This window comes from Anoplolepis gracilipes, chromosome 13 (assembly GCF_047496725.1).
Source record: "Anoplolepis gracilipes chromosome 13, ASM4749672v1, whole genome shotgun sequence".
Taxonomy (NCBI): domain Eukaryota; kingdom Metazoa; phylum Arthropoda; class Insecta; order Hymenoptera; family Formicidae; genus Anoplolepis; species Anoplolepis gracilipes.
Genome location: NC_132982.1, coordinates 3,620,046 through 3,645,348, shown reverse-complemented (window position 1 = coordinate 3,645,348; position 25,303 = coordinate 3,620,046). Strand labels below are relative to the sequence as shown.

The window sequence follows — 25,303 nt, the reverse complement described above, 5'->3', positions numbered from 1 at the left end:
ATCTTATTCTTACGAAATGATTATTTCTATTAAAAAAAATAATACGTGATAAATAATAAATGATTGTTTTATTAATATTTCTGTAAATATATTGTAATTGTTATTCAAATACGAGAATTTTTCGCGCCATAATGCGATAAGCGCCCTCTCGGAATCTCTGGAACGCTGCCGGAAACCATCAGTCGTCAGTTCGCAATCATGGCGGATCCGTTGAGTTTGCTGCGGCAATACAATGTTAATAAAAAAGAGATAATCGAACGCGAGAATCAAATCATATTCGGTGAGTTCTCCTGGCCGAAGAACGTCAAGACCAATTATCTAACCTACGGGTGAGTGTTTTTCGATCAACGGTTTCTCGTGTGATCGCAATCTGTACTCGACTACCATCTTTGAAGCGAGGACGGGTTGCAAGTTGGCTGGAAAGAGAAAGAGCGAATCTGTATACGAAAGTTTCCGAAATAATAAATAAACAAATAAAATTCGATTGTTGCAAAGTGTGGGCGAAAATCGGAAATTATGTTAGAATGTGTATTTTAGTGCATTTTCCTTTTAAAATTTGACAAAATTTGGTAATTCCGAATGATAATCTTATCCTAGCCTTCGACAATGTGGTATTTCGAAGGACGATTCGTATTAAGTGGCAGTATAATGCATTGAATTTACAATTTATCCTTAATGCTTTTTTAATGACTCTACGAGATTTTGAAATTACAATTTTTATTAGTATTATAATTTTAAAATTATTGGAATTAGATTTATTACTGTTTGCTCTAACATCTGCTACCCTGCCTCCAATATTAAGCTTTATTTTATATTCATATTGGTGAGTCTGAGGTTTTTTGGATTTTATATAGATTAATTAATTCTTATCTTGAAGTATATTTAATTTGAGTGTGGGTTTTATCTGAGTTATTGCAAATCTTTGTTGCGAGTCTATTTATTCTGAAATTAAAATACAAAATTTCTATTTCTTTACATATCTGTTCTACTTCTCTTTAATTTATAACCAAAACTAAATTATTATTAAGTTAATATATCTCAACAATTCTGATATTTGTATATGATTGAAAATTATTGATATATGTATAAAAAATAATTTATACCAGAATACCTATATATGTAGGTTATATATTTTACTGGAGGAATATGGAGAGATACATTTAATAATGGAAATGTATTTTGTATATTTTGCACAATTTTATTTCAATAGACAATAAATTTTTTCTGTTTCTTATTCAACTAATATGTCTTTCTGCTTTTAGATCTGGAAAAGAAGGCACACCTAAGGAATACTATACCCTCGAGTGTCTTTTGTTTCTGCTCAAACATGTTCAGCTCACACATCCAGTATACGTGCGACAAGCGGCCGCGGAAAATATCCCGGTGGTGCGTCGACCTGACAGAAAAGACTTGCTGGCCTATCTCAATGGCGAGACCGCCACATCAGCCGCCATAGATAAATCAGCACCGTTAGAGATTCCAACGCAGGTGAAACGCGCCGCCGAGGATGGCCTGGAAAGCGGTTCGTCGAAGAAACCCCGTTTCGAGGAGACCCATGTGCAGAAGGTGAAGGAACAGCTGGCTGCACGTCTAGATGCTCCTAAAGAAGCGTCTGTTACTGTCGACAACATCAAATCGCTCTCCGAAGCGATGTCGGTAGAGAAGATTGCTGCGATCAAGGCGAAACGCTTGGCGAAGAAGCGTACCACCATCAAGGAGAACGACGACATCGGCATGGGTTCGGATCTGCGGGTGATCCTTGACATGGATGTGGACGACACTAAGGACATTGTGTCGCGCGAGCGACAATGGCGTACCCGCGCCACGATCCTACAGAGCAGCGGCAAGATCTTTGCGAAGAACATCTTCGCGATCTTACAGAGCATCAAGGCGCGCGAGGAGGGTCGGCAGAAAGGTCCGACCGTACCCACGCCGATGGTGACGCCACGTTCTACGCCCATGCGACCCCTGCCGCAGCCGGCTGTGTACAATCGTTACGATCAGGAGCGTTTTATTAGACAGAAGGAGGAAACGGAAGGTTTCAAAATCGACACCATGGGTACGTATCACGGTATGACGCTAAAATCCGTGACCGAGGGAACAAATCCTGCTGTGAGAAAACCACCGACCAATCCGTCCAACACGCCGACTTCTGGTTTATTGCCGACCTCCGCCGCTAAACTAACGCCTCAGCAGGCCGCGCAGAACAAACGACCAAGCCGAACGCCCATCATCATCATTCCCAGCGCTAATACGTCTCTCATCACTATGTATAATACCAAGGACATTTTGCAGGATTTAAAGTACGTCAGTAATGAGGATAAACGGGCGCAGGGTTGTAAACGCGAGAATGAAGTGCTTCTTCAACGGCGTAAGGAAGGTGGTTTAACCGTGCCATATCGGGTAGTTGACAATCCGCAGAAACTCACTAATGCCGACTGGGAAAGAGTCGTCGCCGTATTCGTCATGGGACCGGCGTGGCAATTCAAAGGTTGGCCATTCGATGGCAACCCGGTGGAGATCTTTTCGAAAAGTACGTATGCTAAATTTTTATACAATTATAAATAACAAACTAGCTGAATTAAGCGTTTTATTACATTGCGAGGGATACATTAAATACATTTGTAAGCTTGAAGTCTTTTTTTTTTTTTTTTTCTAGAAGAAGAAAAATATATATATATATACATATATCAGTATTTTGCTCTGTATCAATATTTTGTTACTCTCAAAAGTTTAGAACATCCTATGATGGCGAAAAGAAAGTTTGATCAACTTTACTTACTGACATTCTAAATATATATGTGTAATTTTTTCTTTTTAATATCTTTGCTTAAAGTGTGTTGATAAATAAATATCGATATTTTCAATAAAATAATTATCTGTGTAAGAAAAATATAATTTTATCGAAAATTATAAGATACTTTTTAGAAACTTTTGAACAATAGCAATATCGTATTTTGAAGGCAAGCACAATGTTATCTCTCTTTTTGTAGTATGTGCATTTCACTTGAAATATGATGAGATGAGACTGGATGCAAACGTAGCACGTTGGGCGGTCACGGTGATCGAATTGAGTCGGACAAAGAGGCACTTGGATAGAGCGGCGTTAATGATATTCTGGGAACATCTCGATAAGTGAGTACCTTATAAATTTAATTTTTTATCGTGTATACACATACATACGCGTGTGCGCGCGCGCGCGCGCGCGCGAATATCTGCTATGTAATTTTATCTCTAAAATTCTTTCAATTAAGCTGATATTAATTTTCTATTTATTATTAACTTATTAATTTAATGTATAATTTATATTTTAAATTCCTTTATGGTTTTATATAAAACGTTTTTAACATGTGTGAATAATTATACATTTATATTGTTATATTCCGAATTCAAAATAAATTTTATCTTTACAGGCATATGATCAAGAACAAGCCACATCTTCGTTTCTGAATTCTAATACATTCAGACACGTATGTGTGTTCTCAATATTTTTTAGATATTTTCATAAAGAGTTGTAAATATGGTTCGAAAGAAATGTAACATATATATGTATATGTATATCTATATAAATATAAATGCGTATCACAATGCGAAATCAAATCGAGTTTAATCGATGAATCTCTGTAACGTAATTATTAATAACTACGTTATTTGACAATTTGACAATTGTTAACAAACGAAAAAGACCATTTTTTAAGTGTAATAAATTTTAGACTGTAATCTAATAACGAATCTGTTTATCGTTTGTAATCAGCTTACTCGCCGAGATTTAACATTTTGATTCTGATTCAACGCATATTCTACCGTGACGATATAGATTTTTGACGTATAGATTTTTCATTGAATATATCGATTATAATTAGCGCGAACTGATGTGCCTGTTATTGATAATTAATAAAATATCGAGCAAGGAATTTCTATTCTTGGTTGAGAATATAAAGATTGGTGATATGTGGTCCTGGAGAATCTACCTATCTATCCATCTACGTCCGCGGGAACTATTACATCGATATTGGAAAAAAATACATGAATAATTTTTAACTTTTTTAACTTACCGCCCACGCAAAATACGAAATAGAAATTTAATCAATTAGTCCGATATATCGCGTAGAAATGGGAGTTGACTTTTTGAAATGATTAATTGTATAATCAAATTTATCTGAAAAATATATATCATTTATGTTGTTTTAAAAAAACTGTCTAAAACGCTAAAAAAATATATAATTTTCATTTCCTACATTATTATTATTATTATTATTATTATTATTATTTATATAAATAAAATTTTTATTTTAAAATTTTATATTTTAACAAAATTGCATCCAATTACTTTTAAGACTAAAAAATTATTCTTTTGAGGGCAAATTTATTACTCGGGCATGTAATAAATGAATGATGTAAGGTGTGCAAAATATATATATATATAGATAAATTTTATGTGGAACATCTACGCAAAAATTATTCATGTATAGTGTCAATGAAAAAATTAAAATTCTTTGCACGAACGAATTCTTCACACCTGTATTTTGATTCAATCGAAGAATTTTAATTTTAACAACTGCTACGTTGAATGTAAATGAACTGTAATTAACTCGCATTCAAAGTGTCAAATCCATTCATACTGTGTGTTCAGCGTTAAATGCAGCCATTCACAATTTTTCGTTTTGTCCTAAAAAGATCGAATTGAAGTACAAGCGTAAGAAAATTGTAAAGTGATGAAAAATGATGACGAAAAGTTGTCTTGACCGATTCTTCAAGCGAGCAGGAGGATTACATTTCGACGCTCGATAGTGATATTAAATTTCTTCGCGCGTGCTTTGTAATTCGAAACACGATACCAGGGAGAGATCTCCCCGAGGGAGAGGATTCACAGAACAAGAGTAGGGGTTGAGGATACGTACATCGTATTTTCTCTTTGCTTCTAAAACCAAAGCCAAAGTAAATCGCTCGCGGCGTGGCTTCGACTACGGTACGATTGACCGACCGGTGTTGTTTATATGCGATGGTGGAGATCGAATATTTCTAACTAGATTACCGTCGCCCTATTGCTTCGACAAATACGACGAATTTACCCCCAACGGTATCTTCGCTGCGGTATTCCGCCCCTATTGTTCGAAAGTCGGCGATCGCTGTGCGCGTTTCTTTTCAATTATCGCGTTATGTTCTCTTTCTCCTGTAGAAAATTGGATAATGTCGCGTTTTTTTTTATACATTAGATTAAAAATTAATCGATACGAATATATAACGAAATTATATGCACCAATGTGTATATCTTCACTCTCGCGCTTTTTAATAATTTTCTAATGACTATTCTTATTTTTCAATAAGAAAGAACAAACGTTCTAAATAAAAAATAATGATTTTAATTCGTCATATTTTTTGTAGCTTTATGACAAATTTACTTTAACGAAATTAACATCAAGAGACTTTTTGTTCTAACGATTATCCTAGATAAATATCTCTCTGTATAGAGTTTTCTCGTCTAAATCTATTAACTGTCTTCTCATTCAGAAAAAGATGTTTATGCAAATTTGTAATTACACTGCGCGCAATTCGGCTGTACACAAGGGATGCCCGGTAGTACTGCGGGCGGCAGATGATGCAGAAGGCCAGCTGATCTAGCAGCTGATAGTCGATCTGCCGCCACTTGTGCGCACAAGTGCGCGTCTCTTAATTGCTGTTGCACGCCGGGAGTAAAATAATTGTTATAGCGAAAATTTAATGCGACCGCCTCCTGAGGCTCGGTCGCGGTTTTCGCGATCGGCAGATCGGTACCCTTGGCAAACTGCTCCGCGGTCGGCAGGATGTTCAATAGGCAGTAACCCGCGTCCCCGTAGACGTTTCTGGACAGGCTGGTATAGATCGGTGCCAGCATCGTGCCGGGAATCGGTTGTTGTTGCTCCCCGGCACCGTTGCTATCGACGCTGATCGTCGTCTGCGGAGGCCGAAAGGCCGAGGACGCGTGACCGATACCGGTCGATATCGCTGGCTCGACGATACCCAGGTTGTCGCTAGCAAAGTACTCGATCGCCTTCAGCAGATCCTGGCCGCAACGTTGTAGCACTAGTTGCAAGACTGACAGCTTGGTGTTCGGGAAGAGACGAGCGAGAGTCTCCACGGAGGTCTGGGACACCGGGATGGATTGCTTGGAGCTCTCCAGCTTGCTGGTATCGAAGAGAAGGCTTTTGGATTTCGAACAGTTTTCCAAGTCGTCCTGAGAATGAATTACGAGGGATATAATTATAGAGAATCTTGTTTGTATGTATAACGACGTTTAATTAACTAAATTATACGCGACTTGAATATCCTTATCTTGTTTCTTTTTTTTAAATATTTTTAAAAATTATTTTTAATATTCTTAAAATTATTTTTTAATATTCTTTAATATTTTTTTCTAATATTCTTTGTTTTATACGCACAGAATAATTTTCAAGACGAGAAGTATCGTTGGTCGACACACATGGAAGATCTTTCGTATCTTCGGAAATTTTATCGAGCTTCTTTGAAGCGAGAATTGCATCGTCACTTTGATCCACCGTCGATTTTGGCTCTGTCACGGACATTCCGAAGATCTTTCCCGGCGGAAGCCGATCGAGCTTCTGTCCAGTAGCTACCTTTGCCATTTTAAGAGCGATCGCGTCCTCAGCAGCCTGCTGTCTCTTTAAGGCAACCTGGAAAATAATTGTTTTAATTTATCTCGAATGGAAGCAATTTAAATAATAAAATAAAACTAAATACACGTGGTAATGACTTTGACAATAGACGTTAAAAAATAAATAGCAAATAAGAGTCAATAGAAAATTACATTATCTCACAGATCTGGCAAATAAATTTATTAACTTTATTAAATTAATTAAACTTATTAAAAGTAGAAAATTAAAAACAATCGCGTAGGCTTTCGGGATAACAATCTAAAAGAATATATAATGAAAAGGCTAAAATCAGAGCTAAAATAAGGGTGAGCGAGTATATATTTAAAATTAAAATTAAAAACAAATCCAATTAATACCAGACATTTCGATCTTTCTTTTTAGAATCCTCTTCGGTGCAGAGAAAATAATTAAAACATTGCTAATAATGTCAATATCATATCGGTCACGAATCAAAGTAAATAAAAGTCGAAAAATATAAAATAAAAAATGTAATAATAGTCAAACGATAAAAATAAACAAATAAAATTAAAGATGTAAATAAGTAAAGCGACTTTATTTAAAATCACGCAAAAAAGACAGACGTATATTTTTAAACAAAGAGTATCGCATAAAAATTAATTATCAAGCATAAAATTTCGATAAATATTTGAGCATAGCAGTTGTAAGTTGTGAACGCAATCTTGTAGTACAACAGCAAACAATAAAATGTAATGATTACTCTCCGCAGTAAAATCATCGCAAAAAAAGTATTGGCCAGTATGCATTACTCTTAAATCATGACAGATGGTCAAAACCGTACGAAACCTATACATTTAGATTGCTGACAATGATTTAAACGCTTAAATGCAGAAAATATTAGAAAAATTAATTGATAAGAGAAATTCAACACACATGGTGGATATAAATTCTACACAAATAATATTAAAATTGAATTTAAATATTATGGTTACCAAATACTCAAGCACAAACAAATTAAAGTTAAAGAATATTTAATTTTAACTAATGAACAAAGAACAAACAATAATTTAAGAACTTTTTCGGTGAGAAAGAAATAAAAAATGTGATAAAAAATTTAAAAATCTCCCTGAAGAGGTTGATTTGTGTCAATCAAACTCGAAACATCCAGTCTTTAAAATAACCGTGACATCTAAAAAATTTAATTCGTTGTTAATAGCAAATTCAAAAAACGTAAATTTAAATCTTGGATGGAATAAATTAAATGTGTCTAAAATCATCTGAAAGTGCGAAGGAAATATACCGCTAAGGTGATATCGAATATATACCCGCTCCCCCTTACACCTGTTGTTTTGGCTCTGATTTTGGTCTATGATTATATTCTTTTAAAGTAGAAGATGTAAAAATCTGTAAAAAGAAAAACTAATACTAGAAAATATTTTATTAATAAACAATATATATATATGATACTTTTCAAATATATAATATAAATTATAATCGAGATGTATTTAAATAACGAAGAAATTTTTAAACCTCGCGCTATAACAAGATTCTAGTACGTACTTGGTTTCAGACTGATTAGAAATTAATTACAGAGGAGTAAAATAACGAAGAGATTGGAAGGAATAAAAATATGATATGTGATATTGATTTGCGATTCTATGCTATAATTAATATGGAGAAACACATATGTCATACATATAAAAATCCTTATAGATAGCAAGTATACAGCGATTGAATCGTGATGGATCATGACTGCGCTCGACTTATAAATGGACCCGTCGCTTATGTACGGGGCGCATTTACCGCACTGTTATTCCAAGCTGGACCACCCGCAATAATCTTTCACGTCGCTGATGCCGAGAGAATCTACTACCGCTTCTTCGTTCCATTTTCTCCAATCTCGCTCGATCATTGAAAGGTATAACTATCCGATTTCATTCGGCCAGTCAGTACACATCGCCACATGTTCTTTCGACTAGCTACAATATAGAGCATTTGCTACAAAGTCTTATTTTCAGAATATGATTCAATGAATTTCGTAGAATTTAATTTAATAATGTATAATATTTATATATAATTTATATTATATTATATATTGATATATAATATAATAAATTATTAATATATAAAATATTATCACTTAATTGTGCGTGTGTGTGTGTATTATATTAATAGCTTCCATATATAACGCTTATTATTTTTTATGAAAGAATTTACCCTGAATTTTCGACGAGACTTTTAGATCGCAAGAAACGTAAATTCTATAAGCGTGTTTGTTCACGTAGAATTCAGTAAGTCGTATCCCCGGATATAATTCCGATAATATTCTCCGAGTAATATTACGGTCGCGTTAATCATCGCGAATTACGGACGTTCGCGTGAAACTTTCGCGCGGCAAAACCGCGCGCGGTTTGCCGGCAATTATCGTTAGAACGATGATCACGAGCGTATATTTTGTTTTTGACCGCAACCACCGCGAGTTTCTCGCGCTCTGCGTCGACTATTTTCGTTTCAAGATACCAGGGGTAGCGCGAACGTTTACCGCATCGAGAGTCTCGCCGCAAACAAAGTATCGAGTGTCATAATGCCTATGCAAACAGAAATGAAATGCTATACCGAGCGTTAATGGATTTAATTTATCTCGCCGTCTCCCCCCCCCCCCCCTTTGCCGCTCCCCATCGCCCTCTTGCCGCCGTTTCCGCCCTCCTCACGAGAATGAGGACCGGGCGAGATGCATTATGCATATCGACCATATTGTCAAATTCGAGAAATTGATGACTTTGTTCATTATTCATTTGCGATTGTTCTCTATAACAGAGATCTGGAAATGTGATTTGAAGAGTTGCTCTTAAATGCTTTGAGTTTATTGCAAATATTAATTTATTCGATGATATCAAATGTAAATCAATTGTTGTGTAGAAAAGAGTGAAAGAAGGAGAGAAAATTGTTGGAAGAAAATAAAAATGAATTTTTATCCTCTTGTAATAACGCATAATAAATATCGCTAGGTTGTGTATTGTTACAAATTGCAATTTATAGAATTAAAAACAGAGGACTCGCAGCTTGCTTTTTTTTCTCCATCCGTTACGCAGTTTAGTTTCATGATATTCTCATATTACCTCTTTTTCGAAATAAATGAATTAATCGCAGCGTCAGTTTGAACTCTTCCTTTTTTTTTTTTTTTTTTTTTTTCTTTTGCAAAAAGAAACTGTACACGAGATTCTCATCAACGGCTCTACGATAACGAGCTCCGATCGGTCGTCTCTTTAAATACCGAGGGTGAATCGTGCGAAATAAAATATCGGAAGTACGTTAATTACGCTCAACTGCGCGTGCAGCGAATTGACATTTTTCTTTCACATTTTCCTTGCACGCTGCTCAAAGCGCAAAGATAACTCTCGCGCGTACTAAATTAGTGGCTGCGAGAATGAAGCGAGACATACTTGACGTTCGCGAATAATATTTGACATTTCGACCCACGACACGATTTTCTAGTATATGTTGGAGCGAATTAAAATAGAAAAAAAAAAAATTACAGAAAATTATATGTTTTAGATTAAAACAGAGGGGAAGAGGAAGAGGATTGCTCGAGGACCGGAAGCTAATAATTCCAAGACCCTTACCTGGGCGGCCATCACCCGCTGCCGTTCGGCGATCAGCGAACATTTGGGGCACAGACACTCCCGGTAACGACATTCCCGCTTGTGGCCCCGCAACCACGAGATGAGACCGTGATTTCTGCAACGGGCGCATTTCGGTCTCCTCTGTTTACCGTCTGTTCCCTCGTTGTTCTCGTTGTTTTCCGGCCTGCTCTTGCTCCTGCCGCGAAGCATGGTGGTGTCACGCGAATCGAATCTTAATCTCAATCAGTTTTTTTTCTACTTTATTTGTGAATGTTCATGTATGCTCTTTTTCACACACGACTGTCGTAGAGTCGCTTAAATAGAATATCTCGCGATTATTTGTTACATTTATTTCCTATCCGCGCTCGTTCTTACTGATATCCGAAAAGTATTCGAGCAACGAATAGTAGTCGCTTCGACTTTTAATTCAAATTATTGATATGCATGTAGAAGATTTTTTTTTGCGAATTGAAAATTGGCAGGTAAATGTCTATACATTAAGTATAATGTAGGTATATGAATATATAATATATGAACTTTTAACATATGCAAATGATTAATTATAGAAAAGATCCCCGGACGCAATTAAGTGTTAATACTTGATAGTTTTAAAATAAAGGAACTTTTACGGTTGATTGAATATTCAAGCTTTTATCTTGAAAAAGGCTAACAGAATGCACGAGAAAATGAAACGAACATTACGGAGAGGGTCAGGACTCTGACACATGGCGGTTTCGCGCGCGATTGTTAATTCGGAACTGTGCGAAAAGAGACCGGAGCGATGTAATAGTCGACTTCAGGATTTCGTTTCTTCCGGCTTGGCGGTGATTCGGTTCGATTGGCCGCGGATGTACGGGACGTTTAGGCTCTTCCACGCGATTCCGCAGCATCCCCAGGAGCGTCGAGGAGAGTCGAGAAGACAAACACCGGCTGGACCACCCTTCCTCGGCGATTGGTTCCGTCGTGTTTACCCTTGTCGCCACTCCTACCGCGAGACAAGAGATCTCGCATCGTAGGGTATCGTAATCGTGGATAAACCCGCAAGTGTGCACGTGCGTATACGTGTGTGTGTGTGTGTGTGTGTGTGTGAGTGGGATTTTGTCTTATTTTTCCGTGTTACATCTCGCCGAAGATGTGGAGAACACGCGAATTAAACAGGGGGATTAATGGAATGTATAGAAAAAAAAAAAAAAACAAAATACCACGCAAATGCAATTTTACAAAAGTTAAGTGTTAGTCCGAGTGTAATTTATTTTAAATTTCAGCATACATTTATTCTCACTCTCAAGAAAGAGCCTCAAGAACGAGACCAAGTCAGAGGGATTGAATTTAAAAATACGGCATTAAAAATTCACTAAAGATGATAGCGATTTCGTTTCATTGCATAATTTATTGCCCATTCTAACTCATCTATATCTTTTTATAGAAATGAAGAGCAAGGAGGGGACTCGAGAGAGGAGATAGAAATGGAAACCCTGAGCAGGATAATCCGAACAGAAACAAGCGCATTTTGCCAAGAATCAAGATCGTTTAATTCTCACGAGTACAGGTTCGTAACTGGTAAACGATTCGTCGGTTGATAATGAATGAGCAAATTCGTCGCAATAACAAGCCTATTTATTCCAGCGTTTATTGGTCGCTTATTTAAATAGATAATTAGACATCCTTTTGCGCCATTCTTTATACGTGCACTCTCGTAATAATTGTGTGGAACGTGTGTATTTAGCGTGTACAGAGAGTGGCAACGCGATTTTCCGCTTCGCTTCGTCTTCCTCGCGTGTGTCCTTAATGCGTGTGAGAGATTTTTCTCACGTCATCGGACTGTCACGGCTCTTCTTCCAGCTCAGCAGCTAAAAAAGCCTTTCAAACTTTGAAATTCTGATCTCAATAATATTGCAAAATCGATACGAAGAAATTAACAGCCGTCACGGAGATAGTCCTAAAGTGGAATAACTTGGAATTTGGAATAAATCTAATTTTTCGATCTTTAATTAAAACTATCTGGATTATGTGAACCTCTGACATTTTATTCTCGGAAAGAAGAGGGATTAAGAGGGAGCAATAGATCTTTTTCCCAATTATACATATAGAAATATAATAATATAATTATTATATATATGTAAAATTAATGATATTTCAATCTCATTCAGCTCAGCATTTTTTCAAGTTGAAAGGCTTTGTCGCCTAATCCCTGTTTAATCATTTAAATCCATTCCACACGCGCGACTTTTCTCTCTATTTGTGTCTTCTTTATATATATATATATATATATATATATATATATTTCGTGTCTATTATTACCCTTATTAATTCGCACATCTCGGTTTTACATCGGGTTCGCGGGAAGCAATTTGCAATAAAGCGTTGTATGTCGTTTCGTAGTGCGATTAACGAAGATTAGGAGGGAAGTTGCTTTAACAAATCATCACTTACGGCAAGCTTAAGCCTAAGCAAACGCACGTCAAGGAAAATTCGTACTTGTAATTTATAAATTTCAATTTGCCGAGAGATTTATATCTTCTCTTTACAAGTGAGTGGATGCAATTTTATAGAATTTTAATGGGAAAAAGATATATGTATATATATAAATTTCTTAATTTCAAAAGTCTTTTGCGTATACGTTATAAATAAGGATGATTATACTTAAAAGAACAAGCTTCGTCTAAAAAAATTTTATACAAAATACAACCATTAAGTACGAATTTTCCTCGATGAATTTAACGTAAATTAACAGCAGGAACGATCGCTCGCAATCGTTCGGCGATACTTTTGTACAGGAGAGCTCATTGCATTTAAAAGCACATGTCGAAAATTCACACCGCCTCTCTCGCTTCGGGCTCGCACAATCGAGGATATCCTCCTTCCTTTCTTTCTTTTTTTTTTTTTTTTATCGTTTGCTGATATGATTCATTGATATGGTCCGTCGTAAGTTACACTAACGTTGTCATCGTTATTTGTGCGAAGTAAATTTAGGAAGAGTGCGTGCGTATCCGCAATGCACACTTGTCAAACGACGCTTCGGGCCGGATTTCACGTGGAAGTATTTAATTATCACGCTGAACGATAATGAAGACTTTTTGCAATAACGTATTTGGAATACGTTAAACGCTAGTATATCGTGTAAATCTTGTATGTAAAAATTATATTTATTCAAGTATAAGACGACATAGGGTTCTTTTCGACGCAAACACAGGTGTTTTAATTGAAGCAAATATTTTGTACATTAATATAAGTGAAAATTGGAGAACTTTTGCTTTTACCTTTTTACTTGATTTTTTTTTTTTTTTTTTTTTTTTGCGAGACAGTTTTTATTGATACGATTCAATGAGTGATAATTAGAAGAACAATAAAGATCAATAATTAATGCAGATATAATTGACAATAATTATTATTTACAAGGATAATAATTTTTCATCATAACGCTTATAATTAATAATAATAATGCGTAACGATGCGGAATATAAAAGTCATTGCGACAATTTTTTTCGGCGTTTACCGTATTCGAGGTACCGCATACTGCAAAACTCCCCGATAACGCAGCATCATCAGATTCAATATCGTTGTGACACGCGCATTGCGTTACGTCAACGAAGCGTATAATATCACTCGAGAGCCTTACTCTTATACTTCGACTACTGTTGCAATCGCACGATGCGTTGTGTATTTCGTTTTGTCATTTGATGCACGTGGATGTGTGTGTGTGTGTGTGTGTGTGTGTATCTGTGTAATCTCGATCACACCTTCGTTTCGTCGCTCTCGCGCAATAAGAGAATTCCTAATCTCGATGTACGTTACATATGGCACGGTGCTTCAATCTTCGATCGCCTCTCGCGCGAAAAAGAAGCTTGACTTTTTCCTAAATTACAATTTTTTTTATACGTAAGAAAATGCGAGGCACTCCTTTTGCAAAAGTAAAGGAAGAAAGTTTCTACAGCAAGTGGTCAAATAAATGATTAGGAGAGAGGTACGCCATCAATGATTCAATTTTAATTGTAAATATTTACAAATTAACAGTTGACAGAGTTTCGCTCTGATCGATCCGGCGATTCGAGTAAGAAACTCATGGCAAAATTAATACAAATAACAAATGTACAGATAATATATACGCGTGTCTTTCCCCTCGTCACACCAATTGGCCCCAAAAATTAAGAGGATAGCGTGTTTGTTTTTAATTTTATATATTCACCCGCTCCTCGTAAATTTGCTCCTTTCTTTTTTTTTTTTTTTTTTTTTCTTTCCCGCTTTCTTTCCTTTCTGTCATCTTTGAAGCTCGATTTTGTAATATCTCCGTCTCGCTTTCGACGAGATTCCCTATATTGGATATTTGAATCTATTATATCTATACACAGAGAGTATCCCAGGCGATTTCCGCTGCGAATGCTTCGGCGAGAGTTTGTCGGTCGACTTGTCTTTAAAGTAAAAGTTCGATCGGAGCTGTATTTTCAACATTCTATTGTCAAAAGTTAACTGCTCGAACATTTATTCAATGAAATATTTTACTGCTCTTGGCTTTTTCCTTTAAAGTATGAACCGCCCGATTTTTCCACGTCCATTATATTTTCTTGCTTTTGTTGATTTTGTTTTCTAAATTCTATACGTTTGCGGTGTTTCGACATTTTCCTTTAAAGAGAAACCGATCCCATGTTAGAGAAAAATCTAGAAATCGAAGGAAGATACTCTTGCATATACATACATATGTAATCTACCTACTTAGTCGCAAAAATCTACATCGGCCCATTTTTTCTTTCTCTCTACTTTTATAACGAGAAAATTGCAAGAAAAAGTGTTGGAATCGATGAGAAGCCGTCGCGTTTTCTTAATCATCTATCTAATGTATATCTTCAAAACAACGATTAGCCTACTTTTTTTTTCCTCCCTCTTTCCCCTCAGCTAACAGATAGACATTTTCAACAGCTAAGCGATAGCCATTAGAAAACGACACTTTTTCGCACTTTTCCTATATGTATAAAGACGATGGTACGCACGTAGACCTTTGTGACGAAGTCCGCGCAATATATGTTTACGTAATTGATGTGTCAATGCGTATGTGTGTGGGTGGATGTGTTTGTATATTTAATATATTTATTTTATTCTACTAATTGTGTGGTACTCTCCTAATTCATTACAGGATAATACTACGTGTGGCGCGTAATCGATCGACCAATCTGATAACAAGTGATTTAGAAAGTTAGCGGCGAATATGTGTGCCTTCCCCGACTTGCGTTTTGCTGCGTTGAAATCGAGAGACATGCCCGCAAAAATTCACTCTCTTCCGACTATTATTCTTCTACTAATAATAATAGGTACGTACATATGTATGTGTGTGTGTGTATTTGTGTATGTATTACATATCGGGATATATATATATATATATCTGAATATAGAAAATCTTATATACAATTTACATTTAGGAGTTCTCTCTCAGGCGGATTATTAACGATCATTATTAAACACGTTACACGCTACGTATTTTTTTTTTATACGGCATATATTATATCGTTTAATAAACAGTGTCCTTGTAAAAAAAGGCGCCGAGATTGGCGTCGGGATTGCCGTTCCTTTCTGTCGTCGAGGAAATCCGGGAAGGGGTAAATATAATAGAGCACAAACCCCTTTCCGCAAAATTATACAACTTTGGCAATAACATTCGCCTTTTACGAATACGGTAAACGCTAACGCGTCGCGTCGAATCGCGATAATAAATAGAGTGAATTCGAGATGAGAAACTGACGCGAGCGCGAATGCGAAACCGGAAGTCATATTGCAGCGGGCGATTACCGTATTCGATTTATTTATACGCGCGGAAACTTACTGGAATATCGTACGACGAGATAACGGCGATAATTACCTAGACGAAGCGAAAAGTTATATAAGCACGCCCAATAATCGTAGTTAGCGATGTAATATACACAACTATACGTATAAGTGGTATACAACGTATACGAACGATCTCGTTTCAGCGCGTTTCGTAGTATATGTAATATATCAACGAGATATGAGATATACTTCGTCGTTTCGTTAATTACACGATCGACAGAAGGGAAGGGATTCGTTCCCTTAAAGCTGAATTGTCGTTCCGCCGGAAATACAAACCGGGATTCTCTGGAATGAGAAGCCGAGAGAGGCTGGGGATAGGTGTCGAGATGAAAATTAGGTGAATCAAAACGGAATCGCGACGGGAATCCACTTCCGCGAGATCGAATACCTTCGAATTATACCTCAAGCCAATCTGCGATTCTTCGCGGAGAGGAATTCGTAATTTCGCGGAATAAATTCCCACCTCTCAATTCATTTTCTTCTTACTCGCGGATGGGATATGAATCATCGTGATGATTTTACATATATAATTCGTTGAATAAATCCTTGTTTTAGATATGTAAAAGAAAACGAGGCATCGAACAGCGCGTCCGCGACTAGGAAATGGTCATTGATAATTTGACAGTTAAAGTTTCGAGGTATCATAAACTTTTAGTAAAATGGATACATTAAATATTATCATTTGAAAATTACCCACACCACACACAAAGTCTCTTTTCTGAAATAAAAATTATTCGATCTCAATTTGAAAATTTTTCATCGTTCGCTATATATATTATAAATAAATAAATATTTTTACATAAATCAAGAATATATTCAAGTTATTACTAAACTGCATATTGTCTTGACTTTTATTTCTAACGATACTCATCAATTCTTACAACGATATCCATCGCAATACCTTCAATAGCCATTTCTAGCCCCGGCTCGCCTCGATGCATCGATGATCTGTAATTGATGGCATTGATGTTGCCAACAGCTGACGCTCCGACCTGGTTGGGAATGTATTGTCGACTTATTCAAAGGAAGATTTCCAATTTCGAGTCCGATCGCCGACTAGCTACATTTCGCGGACGTCATTACCTATCCGTTGGTCTCACGACAATCTTTCACGATCATATATAACATAATTGAACAATAAATGAAATAAATAGAGCAACGATAAAGAATCAAATAAGATTTCAAAATGTTATAGAGAGAATATATTATAAATTTTATATATATTATAAAATAAATTAAATCATACTGTTGTTATAACATAAAATGAAAAGGAAGAAAGTGAAAAAAGGTCTACTTGTTATTACAGAGAGATAAAAAAATTTTTTTAAATATACTAAGTACATTATAATGAATGTATCTTAAAATCTACATTTTTCTTCAAGTTTTGAAAACCACAAATTTCACAACGAAGATATTATTTCGAGGACGCAACATATATGAATATATATATATATAAATGTACCGGTTCGATTTTAGATTCATTGTATGCATATCACTCGATATACCCTCGAGACACCACTCGAGTATCGCCGACTATAAATACGACCCTTCAAACGCGGAACTGCTAGTCGAGACGCGTTCAAGTGCAGGCGGCGGATCATCATCGTCATTATCAACATCATCGTTAGCTTCGGCGCGACGTGTATTTAACATCGATCGTATCGACATCGACGACATCGCGACGACGGGGTTGAGGAACATTGAGGAGGAAGAAGCGCTCTCCGGTCTATCTTGATATATCCGTAAAACGGGCTTGATAAGAGGGTAGTTACGACACGAAGGAAATTATGGACACGTTCAATGATTTGCGCAGGGAAAAGGCGGAGAGCGGGGGAGGGGGATTCGTGTATAATTAGTCGTTAATTATCTACGTTTGTTAGAAATTTTCCGTAGGAATGTCTAAAAATGTTTCGGATGCGATCTATCCTCTATAAAAAAAAAAAAAAAAAAAAACATTAAAAACGTTGCGTCGACATGGAAAACGTGTAACTCGTATATAATCGCATGTACAGTTACAACCTCGTAATCCCTTTTGCGATGCGTCCGTCAACAGATTTGTGCCTACGCGTGTTGTGTGTATGTGTATTGTATATATCTATATATGTGTATTTGCACGCATAATATGATATACGTTAACACAACTTGCATCTGCGTGTGTGTATGTGTGTGTGTGTCTGTCAGTTGTTTTATAACTCTAATTAGCATAATAGTTATTACAAAATTCTCTTACAACTATTCAACAAAAACCAATCTCGTAACAACTCTTATCTACTTTTGCATACACGCTTTTCTCTCTCTCTCCCTCTCTCTCATTCGATCTCTCGCTCTCTCTCTCTCTCTCTCTCTCTTGTCATCTTCGCGAAAAAAAACTCTGACGCGCGCGCATTATACCAATCCCCCTAATCGTCATGCGGTAGTCTCGGATTGCGGAGCATTGCGGAATTTTCATGGAAGAGCATCTACTATTATCGATTTAGCACATCGCTAAATTGAGACAGTCTACAGACAAGGGCCATCTCGAATAAATCCCTTTTTATTAAGTAAAATTTTCATTCTGTTCAAGTTCCTACTTTTGTCAGTATATTTCGCTCTAGGAGTACTCGGTAATAATTCATTCCTACAACAATCTCTTCGCGCAGTCTATTTTACTGAATATTTCAACATCGATATTTTTCTGATTTTACTCCAACGCGATCGCTCGCAGTTCAATATATTTTTTTACTGAATCCATATATTATCAACATTTTTCAGAGATTCAGTATAGTTTACTGAATTGATATACATACATATATATTGAACGTACATCGTATATAAGGGATCAAATAAATCAATCCTCGAAAAAAGGAAACGTGTTTCGGTTGCCCTTTACCGTAGACCGTCTCGAAACAGATTGCGAGCGACTTATTGGAAAAAATTCGAGTGCTAAGACCGTGCGAATAAATTGCGCTTGATCGTATTTGTCGATCTTCCATAACAATTCGTTGCTTGTCCGTATGCAAAAGGAACGACATTTGTAAAAATTGAAAAGAGAGCGACAATTCCGCGAGCGATCATCATTCTGATAATCGTTCGACTATATCGTTAAAGCAAGCTCGAGATTAACTTCGCGTGTGTGTGTGTGTGTTTCACACGATGCTAATCATCGGGGTCTTTTCGGCGCTGCGTATATAAACAAGAGCTTATTGAAAAATTACTAATTATCTGCCGCTACTGTTAGACGAAGAGCTTGGAAGAGTTAATCATAACAAGAAGCGATTATAAGAATCGCGATAAAACTCGGGCCTTGTTGCTATACGATATATCCCGATGAATTAATTGTCAATTATATATAATTTTTTTTTTTACATTACAAATTACTATTATATATTTATATCGTTATCACAATTAATCCCACATATATATATATATGCTTATTTTATTTATCTATAAAAAATATTAATTAAATATTTAAATTGAAAAAAATATATTAATATCTATGCAAAAAATTTTGTTGAAAAAATATGCAACACCGGTAAATTACATCCCTCGCAATAATACGATGTATAAATCTCTTCTATAAAAATTAATTCTTCCTATAAAATATAAGAAAATTTTCTTATTACTTATTATTTATTTAGGATGATATGTCGTGCGCGGTATAATGATGCGGTATATTATGTTGCAGAAGTATAATATTATAATTAACACCATATTAATTAACTCTTCCCGTGGCGGAGCAGTTGCGAAAAACGCGCGATTACTTATTTTCAGAGATAATAAAAAAATGACATCGTTGCACTTGTTGATGACGCTCGTCGCAGATCGAGATTACCGCGGGACGATCCCGTGGTGGAGTGGAGAAAAACAAGAGCGGGAACTCGCGATAACTTGTCATTATCGAGCATCGAGAAAATCATACGCGGCTCGAGCGGTCTACTTCGTAAAGTATTAAACTCAAAGTAAAAGAAGCTTCTCACACATCGACGATCAACGCGCACACGTATCGTTCGAATAACTCCCCTTCGTCGAATAAAAATACTCGCCCTCCTCTCTCTCTCTCTCTCTCTCTCTCTCTCTCTCTCTTTTTCTGTTTCTCTCTTGTCGGACGAATTAAACCATTAAATTAATAATCAGAATAATTTCTTAGAATTCGAAATTCTAAAATCTCTCTCGAGGAATCTTAGAAAATTATTTCTAGAATTCGAAGTTTCGCGGAGATATTATCGTCTCTAGGTTCGCCTTTGTAACGAATACGGTAAACTTTAACGGGTTCTCGACAGACGGAAGCCGCAGGGATTTAAATCGCTAATAAATCGTCCCCTTGTTTTTATTGAGATTATCAGATCGGATCGGCGAGGCCCCTCGTCTCGAAAAGTAACGATCCCCAGAACGAATATATGTTTATGTATATATATATGTACCGGAAGTACCTCGCCAAGTATCATCGCGTGATGCGGTATATGTCGATCGCGATATACGATATACAATACACGCGGATCAGCGTGACGGATTTTACATAACGGCACACTTCTCCTTAAGTCTTATAGCGTTGTTGCTCTGCACCGGCTGTAACGACACCGAGCGATTCTTCTCGAGGGTGAGCAAGTCTCGGAACAGGGCGTCCACGTTGTGATTCGTCTTGGCCGAGGTCTCCAGGAAGCCGCAGCCCCAATTAGCCGCCTCGGCCGCGCCCTCGCTCATTGACACCTCGCGCACCGACGGGCTCTCGTCGCATTTGTTCCCGACCTGAGTGTGGATGGTACACCGCGAAGACGTTAAAATGTAAACGAGACACCAAATTTTCGAAGGAGGAGAATTTAAAACAACCCTTTCTTATGCAGGAATAAGAGTTTTTTTTTTTTTTTTTTTTTTTGTAAGGATATATACTTGGAACGGATTTTTTCAACCGGATTATTATATCGAGTGTATTAATATAATTTATAGTGTAATTTAAGATAAGGGTATAATTTATACGATACAAATTTTTTAGAAAAGTTTTTCAGTAAAAAAAAAGACTTTAAATTTAACGCCCCTTTATCAGATTTAATCGTTGTTGAAAACGATGAAAGCATTGCTATATCATAGATAAATAATTTTTTTTTATTTTATTAAGATAGATAACGAATAATAGAGTGGCGCAAAATTAAGATTGTAGATCACAAAGATTGTAAGAAGAATTATACAAGCTTCTGCAAGTATTTATTATCGAATCGATGACGTGAAATAATATTTGTTCAAGAATTGTACGATTATTTTCTCAAGTATATGGAAAAAGATATATATATATATATATATATATATATATATATATATAAATCAATCGAGAATTAATTTGTATTTGGGGATGATGGAATAATTGAAAGAAATGAGGGGGGCTGAAGTGGCGAGTTCTTACCAACATGATGGGTATCTGCGAGATATCCTGGCCCTTGAGTTCCCTTATCACGGCCCAGATCGGTCGTAGCTCCTCGAGGCTTTGCCGCGAGCATACCGAGTACACCAAGATGAAGGCGTGACCCTTGCTTATAGAAAGCCGCTGCATAGCGGGAAACTGATGGGACCCCGTTGTGTCCGTAATTTGAAGTGTGCATATGTTTTTGTCACAACTTATCACCTGAAATACCGTAGACGGTCACAACGTTGAACGATCGCGCGACGGGCTCGATCGACTCGACTCTTCCTCGATTTTTCTTTTTTTTTTTTTTTTTTCATTTCCCGTGTCGATCGCGGATCGAGTTGAGTCGAGTCGAGTCGTAAATGATGCATTCGAGTCCCGCGCGATTTCATTTGACAACCACTTCTCGTCGCGCACACAGCGAGAGTCCCACCAGCATCGTTATTCCAACATATGCATCGTGCACACGTGTACCTTTCTTCAAATTTATACAATATAAATATAAATATAAATTACATATATATATATATGTATATACAATAAATTTATACAATATAAAAATATATATTTATATATTATATAAATTTATATATTATGGATATATATTTATAAATCATATTGTATAAATATATATTTACATATTATATATGTAGAGATAATCAGTGATCGCGAAATTACTGTCATTATTTTAACGAATAATTAAAGCTTGACATGTGTGTGAATTTATATCTATGCGTTGTCGATGAGAATAGCCTTACACAAAGATATCAATTTTCTATAAACAGCGTCAGAGTATGCAGAGTTTATGCGATAAATCTCCTTATTATTACTTCGTACCATGTGTTACCAGTATGTAATTAATTTACTTTATATGATACGATACGTTCTCTCTCTCTCTCCCTTTTTCTTTTACGAGCATGAAACTATCGGTAATATGTGATATGTGCTTTTAACTTATACTTCCTGATTAGCGTGCATTATTATATAGTACTAATTTTCTACTTTACTATGACTATATATCACTACTACTAGTGCATGCTTTAGATATATACTCGATGGTATAACCGCGAATCATTTGCAAATTTCATGTTTTTATCGCCTCTTTATGTCTTATTATTCGATATTTGCATATTATTAGCCGGATATATACGAACGGAAATATTAAATTTGTAAATAACAGTTATCGCGATTCTGCGGTATGCGCGTGCGAGACACGAGGACATTCGATTAATCGTTAAATTTCGACGAGGAAATTACTATCTACGTAGCGTCCGACATTGCATATCAAGTTTTACACTATCTATAATTTATGACAGAACTCGATCTATAATTTTACGGCGATACACGTGCCAGCAAAGACGGTTGATTATTTTTTTCCAGGGGTTGCAAAAACGCGCAGGATGCAAATGATAAAATATCATAATTAAAAATATTAATTAAAACCAATTATGTATATTTAACTTCTGCGAATATTTAAGTATACTAGTTGTAGAATCAATTATTCTCTCGCGATCTCGTTAGTTCTCTATCTCCACCCCTATTAAAAGAAGAAAGAAAAGAGAAACAGAAAAGTTAAGTTTTTTTGGTTCATTAATTACGTCTAATTAATTACGTTAATTACGTTAATCAGACATAGGCTGTCGGCTGTGAAAAATATGTAAATTATAGGGACATGTACTCTGTTTGGAATGAAACCACCCTGGTGGCCGATTGCACGCTTACCTGTCTGTAAGTGTCCTCGATGGTCGGTATGTAGGACTCGCGGAAGGATCCTTTCACGAAACGCAGCACGAGGGAACTTTTGCCGACGCCGCCCGCCCCGAACACGACCACACGATAGTCGTTGCTCTGCTCCGGCATCCTGACATCTGCCGTCCCGGCAACGTAAACCCCCGACGCTCGGGGTCCCTTGCGCACGGAGAGAGCACGGAGATAGACGACGAGGGGGTAGGGGGTGAGTGGGTGGGCGCGGGAGGGGAAGAGGGACGGGGAGCGAGGGTATGTGTACGAGACGACCACTCTTCGCGAACCCTCTCCTCGCGCAACCCCCGATCACCGCTCGACCTGTCGCACGACACGCAAAAGCTGTACTAGGTGTCCCACAGAACCACCACCACCATCACCACCACCACCACCATCACCTCTGATGTCCTTTTAATCGGCCAATTTGAAGACGATTTTTTTCTCCACCAAGATACCGTCGTTTCTCGCATCTTTTCAAATTTTTCACAGCACCGTAATTAATCCACAAATTTTTAAAAATCTTGAAATTAATCAAACATCGTTATATCTCTCTCTCTCTTTCCTCTTCGAAAATTAATTATTCTGATATCTTCGTCAAGGAGAAGAACGGTCTTCAAATCAGCCGGGAACTCTGTGCAACGACAGAAGGACATCCGACGGTCTCGGAACACCCCGTATAAATGATGCGCACGCCATACATCTTCCGCGCTTCGCCCACGCGGTTAATAATCTGAACCCGCGAAAGGTTACATCCGTCCGTCCTTCCGCGCGTATCTCGTGACGTAGACTCTCCGATGACGACACCCACGAAGCCGCATTCTACCGCATGTGTCCCTTCCTCCTACACACAGCCTTATGCGGCTGTCCGTTCTCGCTATCTCGCGCACTTTCTCGATAACTCTCTCTTCCCGCATATGATATTTTGAAAAAATATTATATATTCATATGTATATTCATATTCCGAGCATATATAAAAATATTTACTTTATACGAGGGATGTGTATAATGCATAAAAGCAGTAAATCCATCCCTTTCTCGCAACCGATGCGACCATGTGCGCCGATCGCGTTCACCGTCCGCGAAAAGTCTGTTCGTTTCACTTGCGTTTCTATATCTTCTTTCCCACCTTCCAAGATCCGCGAATATAGGTTTTTCTACGTAAATATATTTTTTATAGGATTATTAAAAAAGAAAGCTAAAGAAACTGAAAGAAACTAAGTTAGTTTATCATAATTGTATTCTTTTGTGTATTCAAAATGAAATAGACAATATGTTATAGAATGAGAAGGAGAAAAAATATAAAATATATACGAAATGCAAAGATATCAATAGATTTGATAAGTCTTACTTAAAGGGAATATATGTTTGATTTGAAATTAAAATTAGTTTTTTTCTCATTTAAATATAATAATGCAATTAAAAATATATATGAGATGATTAAGAGAATAGCGATTTATGTAGAGTAATTTCAAGAAAATTTCAATTAATATCTAATATTTAAAATCATAAAATATAAGCGTTAATTTAAAAAAACGTAATTTTTTTATGAATTTTGTCAGCTCGAATAGAAGAGGGAAGATATCTTAATTAATTAAGATGCGAAAATGATTCGTGAATTAAACGGAATTTCACAATTTTCCGAACAAACACCGTGCAATTTCGGTAAATTTCATTTTCCGAATATATACAGATGCTAAATACATCTTCCTTATCATCTGTGTTTGCATTGACGGAAATAAGAACGTTCTTTCGTGTGTGACATCGAAACGTGAATTCACCAAAATTACAGAAGCAATCAAGGTAATTGCACGACGGAGCATTGAAATATTCTCCAATAGTGAAACTAATGACCCTTAGATACTACTGTTTTATATATATATATATATCTTATATAAATGCTACGAAAATATAGTTCAGAAATATTTATATAATACAATATCGTAGAAAATTATTACCGCGTATATGTGTTATATTTACCCCCCAGTGTAACGATTACTCCAATCGATCTCGTCGAATCCCATCCCTGTAATTTTCGTTATCATCGAAATCACGAGCGAGTTTGTAATATCGTACAATATAACGGATATATGACGATTACGTTTTCATTTCCGACCGACTGATTCGTTTCGATTATA

The 25,303-nt window shown here is 36.5% G+C and overlaps 3 protein-coding genes across 3 annotated transcripts; 1 reads left to right on the top strand and 2 right to left on the bottom strand.

Annotated features, from left to right (window-relative positions):
- The first annotated feature begins 169 nt into the window (after positions 1-169).
- On the top strand, positions 170-3,914 carry Hyx (cell division cycle 73 hyrax). The gene is made up of 4 exons (XM_072905174.1): positions 170-329; positions 1,263-2,533; positions 2,994-3,135; positions 3,414-3,914. Exons 1-4 carry the CDS (start codon positions 199-201, stop codon positions 3,448-3,450), a joined length of 1,581 nt encoding a protein of 526 aa, XP_072761275.1. The 5' UTR covers positions 170-198; the 3' UTR covers positions 3,451-3,914.
- Positions 3,915-3,996: 82 nt separating this feature from the next.
- LOC140672779 (doublesex- and mab-3-related transcription factor A2) lies at positions 3,997-10,444 on the bottom strand. The gene is made up of 3 exons (XM_072905179.1): positions 10,235-10,444; positions 6,420-6,671; positions 3,997-6,214 (listed from the first exon to the last, which is right to left on the bottom strand). Exons 1-3 carry the CDS (start codon positions 10,442-10,444, stop codon positions 5,522-5,524), a joined length of 1,155 nt encoding a protein of 384 aa, XP_072761280.1. The 3' UTR covers positions 3,997-5,521.
- A 7,949-nt stretch (positions 10,445-18,393) lies between these two features.
- LOC140672780 (GTP-binding protein Di-Ras2) lies at positions 18,394-23,330 on the bottom strand. Its single transcript, XM_072905180.1, has 3 exons — positions 23,148-23,330; positions 21,426-21,644; positions 18,394-20,776 (listed from the first exon to the last, which is right to left on the bottom strand). The coding sequence occupies exons 1-3, from the start codon at positions 23,283-23,285 to the stop codon at positions 20,543-20,545; spliced, it is 591 nt and encodes a 196-aa protein (XP_072761281.1). The 5' UTR covers positions 23,286-23,330; the 3' UTR covers positions 18,394-20,542.
- Positions 23,331-25,303: the final 1,973 nt, after the last annotated feature.

What these genes read in the sequence shown, in the direction of transcription:
- Hyx (XM_072905174.1), top strand. Translation starts at nt 199, where the DNA reads ATGGCGGATCCGTTGAGTTTGCTGCGGCAATACAATGTTAATAAAAAA. An exon ending in ACCAATTATCTAACCTACGG is followed by an intron (nt 330 to 1,262) that starts GTGAGTGTTTTT and finishes TTCTGCTTTTAG; the next exon opens with ATCTGGAAAAGAAGGCACAC. An exon ending in GGTGGAGATCTTTTCGAAAA is followed by an intron (nt 2,534 to 2,993) that starts GTACGTATGCTA and finishes CTCTTTTTGTAG; the next exon opens with TATGTGCATTTCACTTGAAA.
- LOC140672779 (XM_072905179.1), bottom strand. Translation starts at nt 10,444, where the DNA reads ATGCTTCGCGGCAGGAGCAAGAGCAGGCCGGAAAACAACGAGAACAAC. An exon ending in AGCGGGTGATGGCCGCCCAG is followed by an intron (nt 6,672 to 10,234) that starts GTAAGGGTCTTG and finishes ATTATTTTCCAG; the next exon opens with GTTGCCTTAAAGAGACAGCA. An exon ending in CTCGTCTTGAAAATTATTCT is followed by an intron (nt 6,215 to 6,419) that starts GTGCGTATAAAA and finishes ATTCATTCTCAG; the next exon opens with GACGACTTGGAAAACTGTTC.
- LOC140672780 (XM_072905180.1), bottom strand. Translation starts at nt 23,285, where the DNA reads ATGCCGGAGCAGAGCAACGACTATCGTGTGGTCGTGTTCGGGGCGGGC. An exon ending in TCGAGGACACTTACAGACAG is followed by an intron (nt 21,645 to 23,147) that starts GTAAGCGTGCAA and finishes ACGGTATTTCAG; the next exon opens with GTGATAAGTTGTGACAAAAA. An exon ending in CGCAGATACCCATCATGTTG is followed by an intron (nt 20,777 to 21,425) that starts GTAAGAACTCGC and finishes ATCCACACTCAG; the next exon opens with GTCGGGAACAAATGCGACGA.